Source organism: Bradysia coprophila (assembly GCF_014529535.1).
Source record: "Bradysia coprophila strain Holo2 chromosome X unlocalized genomic scaffold, BU_Bcop_v1 contig_128, whole genome shotgun sequence".
Lineage (NCBI taxonomy): Eukaryota > Metazoa > Arthropoda > Insecta > Diptera > Sciaridae > Bradysia > Bradysia coprophila.
In genome coordinates, this window is record NW_023503295.1 from 814,264 (window position 1) to 825,007 (window position 10,744).

A 10,744-nucleotide genomic window follows, 5' to 3' on the forward strand; every position below is an offset into this window, starting at 1 on the left:
TTTCATCCAGTCTGACATAACAACAAACACCGCGGTATATCACTCACTCATATTCGAGTGAGCAATCGAAGGTTTGTAACAATAGGTTTGTTCCAAGGTAATTTCGAAATGTCAAATTTCTAACTTAACCTAAACTTTTCAAAACAAAATTAACGAAAGATATACTTGGAAATTGTTGATTTTTAGGTTATGTTCATCTCTGTGTTCGGCATGTCAACTTTCGTGTTTACAGTTACTTATTGCCTGAAATTCTTAGCAATACGCAAAAGTGACGTAAGTGGGAACAAAAAGGGATATCACTGGAACGAAAAGTGAAATAAAAGGTGAGAAAAAAAATTGTTTTATTTAAATCTGGTGAGAGAATGTGACGTTTTTGGTCCGTCTGAATGAAAAATAGTATGTTATGTCATTAGGACCAAAAAGGTGTGTTTTTGACCCAGGTGGTGAAGAAGTCCGAGGATGGAGCGAAGCGAATATACTAATGATTTACTTAATAGAGTATTTATTACTTTATTACCCTTCTCGAGTCAATTAATACATGCAGGGAATTAATAAGGTGGTACGTCTGCTGGGAGGTTAGAATGTATCATGTCATGAATGTTGGCTTTAACCTTATCAAACCCAATGCATCAATATAACATATAAAACTTTATGGCACTTGATATTTAGGATGCTTGGAAGCAGGGCCTATTTTTGGTAATTTTTTTGGAATTTTTTTCCAAAATTTCCAAAAAAAATTGCCAAAAACTGCAAACGTCCAAAGTCCGATTTTATCCATAATTTCGAACTGTTTTGGCAACTCCGGAACTCAGCCTTATGTTTTAGCCGGCTCTCAATGATTTATGTGTGATTATTGACGCTCTCATCTTTCAAATTAATCATGCTCGTCTTCATTTGAAACCTGATAGTGTCAAGAAACAAACGAGAGTCAGTTAAAACGCAAGGCTGATTCAGCAGTTGCCAAAACCGTTCGAAATGGACGTTCGCAGTTTTAAAAAATTTTTAACAATTTTTTGGAAATTTTGTAAAAAAATTTCCTAAAATAGGCCCTGCTTGGAAGTTAAAAGACATCCTTTGGAGGATTTCCTATTTTTCGCCCTCGGTAAACAAATAACTATGAAAACCGACCAAGGATCGAAAACGAAGGCGGTGCTTAAATAATTCTCTCCGTACACAAATTGACACAATTACGTGGGTTTCTCAGTTTCTCTACTTGTGATGCAAATATCCTAGAAATATCTATTGTTTCACCCCCCGAATTGCACGTGCGGCGAAGTCGCTCTCTAAAAACAGTGACATTATTGTTGAAATATTCCAAATATTTCGGAATCGTTTCTATTCAGTTGTTCTCGATGAGAGTAGACTAATGATACCGAAACCTGTGGAACCGGAAACGGTAAATTTAACATATTCAACCGAGCGACAAAGTCATTGAATAAAATTAGATTTTCTGCACGCGCTCCAATATTTGAGAATCACGTATATGCTCCAGATGTGGACAAAAGTTTTGAATTTTTTTTTTGTTCCCTCTTCAAAATAAATACAATTGAAGCACTTCCAGCAAACATATACTGTTTTGTGTTAAAATAAGAAGTGCATTTTCTTTCTCCTGTTTCGTAACACTGACCGGTAAAGTTTCGAAACGAGTCGAAACATAAATACAGTATTTCGTGACCGAATGTTACTGGTCACTCTGTTAAATAATATTCATCTGACGACGAAGAAGAACAATTCTGGTTTTTGGTTTTTATCAGAAAACCTGCAAAAACATTGAAATTGATATTCAAAAAGAATAAGTGTTGTGTATATGCTCAGTTGAGACTTAACATTCGCCTAAACAACTTGGACGATGGGCAACGTGAATGGGTTTTTCGATTGAAAAGTAAACACCGTCCACACACATATCGTATGAAGTTAAAGTTTTATTTCATTTTGATAATCGATTGATAAAAAGTAGTGTCAGTTAGATTGAGTTTGTGATTCAGTCAAGAATAACGTGTTTAGATTCAAGAATAATAATAAAATAACAACAACAACAAAAAACACGAACGAAGAATATTTTGTTTACAACGATGTTTGGTGTAGGCGTCATTTATGGTGTGCTTGGATGCCTTGTGTTAACGGACGGTTAGTATGATCACTTTTCTAACAAATTTTTTTTTTTTCAAAATTATTGTTAATGTAACTTTTTGCTTCCGAATAAACCTTTACGAACCATCATGGTCATTAATGGTTGATGTGTGTGGCAGAAGATAAATAATTAGCAATTCATATTATCGCTTCTACGCGTGAATTTTTTTTTATATTCGTTAGAAATACCTGTTTCTGTGAACATTGAAAAAAAAATGTCTCGCCTGCGTCTGATTTAACTAATTAAAAAATATCCGAACTAACCTACAACAGCAAATCACTTCAGTAAATTAATTTTTTTTTTAAATTTAAAAGAATTTTTCTTTTTGTATCACAAACCCCAATCAACCCTCGCTAAAATGTTTCTATTCAACGCACCTTGCAATCTACCTTCCCTTCCTAGTCGTCGACCCACACGTTTAAGGAATAAAATTGTTGCATGATATCCTGCGTAGGCATTGACCGAATTTGAGTTTGCTTTGTGTAATTGAAATGTTTTGTACAATTTTTTGTACGAAAGGGATTGTCAGACGCAGCTTTATAATCAGGACAAAATTATCGAACTATTTCTGAACGTGAATGACGTAGATGTTTGGCTTGGATTTTGCATTTTAAAAAAAACATAACGAATTACACACACACACCACTCCAAGCAATTGACGTAGATGTACAACCTAAATGGAACGTGAAATATATACATCCAGCAAATCATTGTTTTAAAAATAATTATTGAAAAGTTTAGCCTTGGAGCTTTGGAGCTGAATCAATTGAATGATTTAAATGATATTGAAAATAGCAGACTCGAAACTACTTTATCTTGCGATAATAAAATTAATTTTGACAAAATGTGGAAGGCACGAACGTATTCGGGGAGTATTCAGACCTACTTTTGTTTCACTTTGTCTATAGTCCACAGTTGTATATAACAATGACACAAATCTCCTGTAGAGTGCATTAAGAGTGATATCGCCAAAACATCGAACAAAATCAGACATTTTGAGACAAGGGGTCACAGATATTATTGACTTATAGCTCATTCGATTCGTTGAACTTTTGCGAGTAAAACGTAGTACTACGTTTGTGGAACGTTGTCGACGCTCGAGATCATGAAGTAAGGGTCTCCCAAAAGGTGTCCACAAATCATTTTCTCGCGATTAGTCGAGTAAAACCATTTTAAGAAAAAACTTTTTTAGCTAGACTTGTAGGCCTTGAAGAGACGCACATTTTGAGTACACACGCCACCAGGTCCATGTTGACCTGTTGGTGATATCAATCATTTTATGTGAAAAAATAGGTGATTTTGCCAAGTCCCTGACCGGCTGCAGTGACATAAGCCCGAGACATGGTATGTATGGTGAGAAAGCCTAGCGTCTGCAGTACCATAACATGTAAAAACATGCTTGGATAAGTTTCACTGCAAATGGTTGGAGCGACTTCAGAGGAAGTCCGACCCAAGTCGACAAAATTTTATACCTTTCTTTCGTTTGTTTTCCGCTTTTTTGATGTTTTTGTGCGGCTATTCATTATTTTTTTTTTTTGCTGAAAAGAGAGAGATCAACTAAAATAAAGAATTTTCCGATGTATTCACGTGGTTCTTATACTCTTGGAACCCAAATTTCGATCTATTTGGACTCTTTTCTGTATAAAAGTGGGATATGAAGCATTTTCGGACTTTTTTGTGGCTATTCAATATTTATTTTCAATTGTTATATGAAGTCAACTAAACTAAAGTAAAGAGTTACTTGATATATCCACGTTGGTTACGTACACTACGATTTTCGATTACTGGAAAATAGTCGAAATATATGCATAAAACGTTCGAAATTTTAAGAGGCACCGGCACTTTGCTGAAAAGCCTACATTAGGGCGATTTTTAAATAGTGGATTTTAGTTTACTTTTGATGATATCTTTCCACCAGAATCCTTTTTCAAAAATGTACGACCGCAATTCCGAACACGAATGTGTTAGCTTTCAACCGAAAATAGATTTGGTTGTAGCAGTTTGACCAGCTCTGAGAACAATGAGCAGTTTACGAAAATTTCGTTTAACTGTTCACTTTTCTCAGAGCTGGTCAAACGACTACAACCAAAACTAATTTTGATTTAAAGCTAACACATTCGTGGTCGGAATTGCGGTCGTACATTTTTCAAAAATGATTCTGATGAAAAGATATCATCAAAAATGGAATACGAGGCACACAAATTTAGGCTACAATTTTAGCTAAGTACCGGTGCCTCTTAAGTCGTAGTGTACTTAACCAACGTGGACATATCAAGTATGTAACTCTTTATTTTAGTTTCTTTACTTTAAATAACACTTTTATTGTGCGTCTCTTCAAGGCCTACAAGGCTAACTAAAAAAGTTTTTTCCCAAAATGGTTTTACTCGCCTAATCGCGAGAAAACGATTTTGGGCCCCTATTGGTAAACTCTTACTTCATGACCTCGAGCGTCGACAACAAAATAAATGTCATCAAACGTAGTAATACGTTTTACTCGGAAAAGTTCAACGAATCGAATGAGCTATAAGTCAATAATATCCGTGACCCCTTGTCCCAAAGTTGTTCGAAGATTTCGCGATATCAGTCTTAAGGGGCAAGGATGCTTAGCATAAAATTGTAGCCTAAATTTGTGTGCTTCGTATTTTATTTTCGCTGATATCTTTTCAGCAGAAACCTTTTTGAAGGTGAGAAGACTCGTACATTTTCATCAAGGTGATGTTGGTGGATTTTACGAATTAGACTTATTAAGAAGAAATATGGCACAAAAAAGAAAAAGTTGTAAGAGTTATCGCTGAGAGATTCATACAGAATCTGTTACTTCGTTCGTTTTGATTCGTTGCTCGAGATTATATTGCTTTTGTGTTAAGTGTATTCCGCTAAAATGCATTGAATGGCTTAAGAGCAATAAGCCGTTTTCAAATTTGTAGCCTACAATTAGGCGGAAAAATATTCGTTCCTTTACATTTTTGCGTGTTTTAATGGTTTTACTTTTTGAAAAAAAGATTTGGTTCAGAGAAATCATCAAAAAAAAACGAATATTTTTTCGCCTTGTAGGCTTCAAATTTGCAAATGGAACATTACTCATAAGTGATAACAACAAAGTGTTTTTGGAGTCAGATCTGATCGATTAAATTTCAAACGATGTCGGACAAATTAAATTTGACGACGACCCTTTACAATTTCCATTCTAGAGGCTATTTCCAAATGTTTTGTCTCACAATTTTTATTACTTGTCCCACATTACAATTCGATTAGCCTCAATACAAACAACACATCGCCAAACAACTGCCGAGTCTATGGAAGTTTTTAGATGACTTGTTTAGGGATGGGAGGCGTTCAAAATTATCGATAATATCAATCGAAAGAAATTATCGATAATCGATTAATCATATCGTTATCGATAATTTAATAATTATCGATAATTATCAAAATATCGAAATTCGATAATTATCAAAATATCGATATTTTGATATTTATCTGAAAATTCATGATAATATACCGATATATCGGAATATATCGATAAATATCGGGTTTTCGGACCAAAATATCGATATATCGAATTATCGATATCTTGATAATTATCAAAATATCAATAATTATCGATTATCGATATTTTTTTGATAATTTTCGATAAAAAAAGTCGATAATTATCGATTATCGATAATTGATAATTATCGATAATCATTTTCATTATCGCCCATGCCTAGACTTGTTCGCTTTTAACGTTGACAGGTTCCAAAGATGCATAAGGAATCGTGCTAAGAGGCATCGATACTTTGCTGAAAAGCATACATTTGGGCGTTACTGGATTTTAGTTTACTTTTGATGATGTCTGTCCAGCAGAATCCTTTTTGAAAAATGTACGACCGCAATAACGACACCACGAATGTGTTAGTTTTGAATAAAAAATCGATTCGGTTGTAGCAGTTTGACCAGCCATAAACTGCTCAGTTTTCTTAGAATCTTAATATTAGGGATTAACATTTTTGAAAAAGGAATCTAGTTGTGAGTCCAGTCTATCACCAAAAATAATCTAAAATCTAGTTTTAAAAAAAACGCCTAAATGTATGCTTTCGAGACAAGTGTCCATAGTTCTTAGCACACTTAATATCGTATGGAACAAATGATTTAAATTGTGTGTGAGTTGTAGGGGATTTCTTCCCCTGTCCTATCGTGTCCGCACTTTAAGGACTCTTTGTTTTTCACCTTACTACAATGACATTGTAGACTAGAAGAATGAAACATGAGCTCGTAGAGGTGAAGCAAACATTGAACAGAAAATGTGTATTGCATCCACCTTAGAGATGAGCGGGCCGCCCGAAATACATCGGCCCGACCCGACCCGACCCGGCCCGATCGGGTTCAGGTCCGGGTTTTGAAAATTCATTCGGGCCGGGTCGGGTCGGGCTTTGAAAACAAAAATTCGGGCCGGCCCGACTTAGAAATACAAATTTAAAGTAAGCCAATAAAAGCCTATAAAGCATCAAACACTAACTTATTTTATTATTTTACTTCGCGTATAAGATTATTGCAAAGCCTTTATGCGTAGAAAATGATTTTTCATTAAATTTCTTATAGTAAAAAAAAGTCGGGTCACGTCGGGCCGATGTTTTTTTCGGGTCGGGTTGGTTCGGGCCGTGAAGAGAAAAGTCTCGGGTCGGGTCGGGCTCGGGTTCAAAAAATTGGATCGGGCCGGGTCGGGTCGGGTATTGAAAAAACGTCGGCCCGCTCATCTCTAATCCACCTCAACATACTTATCAATATTCATGCGACTCTGTTTTTCTTAGTCCCTAAGTGGAACTGTTGGAACCTAAGAGAAACAACCAAAGGTCTGAATTTCTTGCTGTATATTTTGAGATGTGTGTGTGTTGATTACCATTATCTCGACTGGAAAATCGCTTCGCTCACTTGTTATATACAATATGTACATAAGAAGTAATTCTTGAATTTGTCTCGCCTACCAATAAAGTACTATTACTTGCAGTTTTCAAAACACATACCGTGTCCCACCTCCTGCCATTTCCTAGAGCTGACGGTATTTATCTGTACGTAATATTTTCTGGAGCTTATGTAATGGATGTCTTTTAATTAGTTTCATAAATAGCCCGTCTTGTCTGAAAGGATTTTTTTTTATCGATCGGTGTTGATTTTTGTTTGAATTGTAATCGCATTAAATCGTTCGTGTGTAAGAAACTGTGCCAAATATTTCAACTACATCAACTGTGTCAACTTCACAGATTTAGATTTAAAATCTGTTAAAAATCTCTCTCCATTGCTCGCATACACATTTTGTGTGATTCGATAGGTGACAAATTTTTGCTTCAATTTTCAGCGCAACAATACTACAATCAGGATGACTACTACAAACAATATCCCCAATATACGAAAAACGGTTATCATGGCTATTCAACACCGTCGGGAGTCAATTCGAATGCTAATAGTGTACAAGTCATTGAAGTTTCGATACCGAATCTATCAGACTTAACCGGAGCTCTTGGCATTAGCAAATCAGACCAAAGTGTAATATCGGGTGTAATAAAGCAATATCTCTCAACGTCGCAGACTGACACACCGTACACCTTTTCGATTCATGCTTACAACGACAAAAAGTCACCACAGACCAATTCACAAAATTTATATGGCACCCAAGCAACGATTAATTCTCAATCGCAATATAACCAACCTAACTATCAACAACCGAACTATTATCAGCAGCAGTCTTCATACGATTATAACAATTATAATTATAAACAGCAGCAGCACCAAAGGGAGGTCGCAATTTATGAACAAAAGTTGTAAGTGTGATGATGCAATGTTATTCCACGTTCTGCTTCAATTCCGATGTTTAACAGAGATTGTTTGACTGACCGATTTTTCTCGTTTCTAGGAGAGATTATTACGCTAAGTATCCGTGGACCGCTCCTCAGCCAGCTACTACAACTGCTTCCCCTCACGTTCAAGGCGAAGTAATCAAGCCGAACGAAATCATACCTTCAAACCCCGAACCAATACCAGACGGTGGTAAATCACTTGCTGAATTGCTACTAGAGAATCTTGGAACCACAGAAGAACCTACTCCAAATAACCAACCAAGCGATGGAAAATCGCTGCTAGAATTGCTGAACGAACAGAATGGTAAGCAACCATCAGACGAACATCAAACCACTACTACGACGACAAGCGCTCCGAAGAAATCTCTTGACGATCTGATTGGTAACGTGTTTACCGAAAAGCCACATACCACCACTGAAGAGCCTCCGAAACAAGAGGGCGGCAAAAGTTTATTTGAACTTTTGGCGGATCTAGAACCTCCAGAGTCTTCGGACGAGGTTAAAACAAAATCTGATGTTGCTGGTGGTGATTATGGCCTAGACGTCCGGAATGATGACAGTAAGGTGAAACGAACCAAACGACACATTTTACGTGAAGGTTTGCGTCGAATTACAGAGCGGATATCTAACTTTGGGAAGAGCAACAGTGAAAGACATACACGGGATCACGACTGCAATCATCACGAGGGACGTTCTCATCATTCCCATACGAATCGTAAGCATCAAAATCGTGACGAGGATAGTGACGGTGAAAGTGATGATGAAGGTGACGATAATCGAAATGGATTTATTGAAAACCATAGGCATGACAAGCATAAAGGCAGACGCCCCACAGATTTTGAAAATGATGGTCACGGACATGACCATTCTCTCTATCCACATCCGCACCAGCATCCTTATCCACATCCTCACCCACATCCCCACCCACATCCTCATCCTCATCCACATCCCAATACTGATTACGATCAGCAGGAAGAGAATAAGTTCCAACAGAACGGAAAGCCACGACCATCTATTGATAATGAAAAACCATCCAATCAAGATGCTCCACACGATCAAGTTATTCAAACAAGTCGAAAGCCACATTTCGTTGATGCGGGAACTCAAACTGATGCAGTTGCCACGACGAATACAGACGATAAGGATGTCACTCTTGATATTGACATTCGTGGAGGATTTGACGGAACAAGAAGAAAGCGCCACAGTGTAAAACGTTCTCGCCGGTCACCAGACGACGAAGGATTTGTTTTCCAGGATGACAGCGAGCCAGCTGCACCGAAAGATGAAGTAAAGACCGACGATAAAGAGAAAAATGACGAGGCAGTGACCGAGTCAGCTGAGCCCGCTGATGAAAATGCAACAGAAAAAGAGGGAGAAGAAGGTGGCCTCGACAATAGGTTCGGATTTTTCGGCGGTGGCTTCAACAGGCAACCTGGAAGACGACCGATCGCAAATTTAATAGGCGGAGTAGTGAATAGTTTTCTCGGCGGTGTTGCTGGTGGTGATCCATATAATCGAGCGCCGCCACCGCAGCCATATTATCCTGATCCGTATGGTCAACAGCAATATTATGGAAATTATCCGCCGCAGCAACCTGTTCACATTCATATCAATAATGTTGCAAATGCGAATGCACAAAGTCAAACAACGAACGCCGGTCCTGGCCCGTTCGGTCCACATGGTTCGAATCAGAATGCAGCTGCTAATGCTCAGTCGGAAAATCATCAAAATCAATTCGGTTCATTCCAAAATGCCGGTGCATCTGGTCAAGCATCGAACTTAGCTGGTGATGGATCATCGGGACAATTGAGCGCTGCCAATGCAATGAACCAAAACTATCAAAACGAATTCGGTTTTGGCAGCAAAAATACAGCCCAAGGTCAGGCGGCGAATTTCGATAATCACGGCAATTTGGCCTTAACATCTAGCAACAGTGGTACGAACCAGTTTGTCGACCAGTTTGGCGTGCACGACGAAACAAATAGTGCCGCACAGTCGAGTCTACAGGGCCAATTCGGTACGCAAAATAGTGGTGCCCAATCGAATACCTATCAAGGTCCGAACGGATCTGGTGCCTCGGCATCGAGTCAGGCGTCAAGCATAAACAGTGGACATGGTGGACATGGATCGCAAAACAGTGGAGCTAGTGCGGCTGCTAACAGTGGCAATGTCGGAGGAAATTCGTTCGGCAATGCACAGAGTAACACATATACAAACGATCAATGGGGATGGTGAGTGTGGGCGGGAAGACTGGAGTTCGGCAGTTCTTTTGGGAATATAAAATCTACAAATCGGAAGTTTAGGTAAAATTTCGACGAATAACGACATTGGTTTGCAGATTTTATACTCACAATTTAGACTATGAATGCAAATGATGGCATTGAAGGAGAACTTTTAAATTATCATTTCTTTGACGACGCAACGAAAGCAGCAATTTTTTGTAAAATGTTTTTGTTCGGAGAAAGATTCTTTTGATTCAATAAACCAACTTTCAACGAAAACTTTTGCCTCAGTCAACCTTATTCTGGAATCTACTGATCCGCAATTTCATCAAAGGCCGTCTTATACCTTCTCTAAGTATTTGATAAATCAATGATCAATACGAGGGACGATAAAATTGCTTTTCCTGGATGCTGGCAAAGTTTGTGGATTTTTGAGCCCAACACCAACATGTAGCTATTGGGTTAAATCCATCCGATTAACGCAGCGAAAGATATTGTCTTTTTCACTGATGATAGTGTTAGCAACGCCTATTAGTTATTTATATAATAATAGCCCATCC

The 10,744-nt window shown here is 37.8% G+C and overlaps 1 protein-coding gene across 1 annotated transcript; it reads left to right on the forward strand.

Annotated features, from left to right (window-relative positions):
* Positions 1–1,718: 1,718 nt before the first annotated feature.
* LOC119067671 lies at positions 1,719–10,411 on the forward strand. Its single transcript, XM_037170777.1, has 3 exons — positions 1,719–2,127; positions 7,464–7,926; positions 8,019–10,411. Exons 1-3 carry the CDS (start codon positions 2,073–2,075, stop codon positions 10,195–10,197), a joined length of 2,697 nt encoding a protein of 898 aa, XP_037026672.1. The 5' UTR covers positions 1,719–2,072; the 3' UTR covers positions 10,198–10,411.
* The last annotated feature ends 333 nt before the right edge of the window (positions 10,412–10,744 follow it).

What these genes read in the sequence shown, in the direction of transcription:
- LOC119067671 (XM_037170777.1), top strand. Translation starts at nt 2,073, where the DNA reads ATGTTTGGTGTAGGCGTCATTTATGGTGTGCTTGGATGCCTTGTGTTA. An exon ending in ATGCCTTGTGTTAACGGACG is followed by an intron (nt 2,128 to 7,463) that starts GTTAGTATGATC and finishes TTCAATTTTCAG; the next exon opens with CGCAACAATACTACAATCAG. An exon ending in GCAATTTATGAACAAAAGTT is followed by an intron (nt 7,927 to 8,018) that starts GTAAGTGTGATG and finishes TCTCGTTTCTAG; the next exon opens with GAGAGATTATTACGCTAAGT.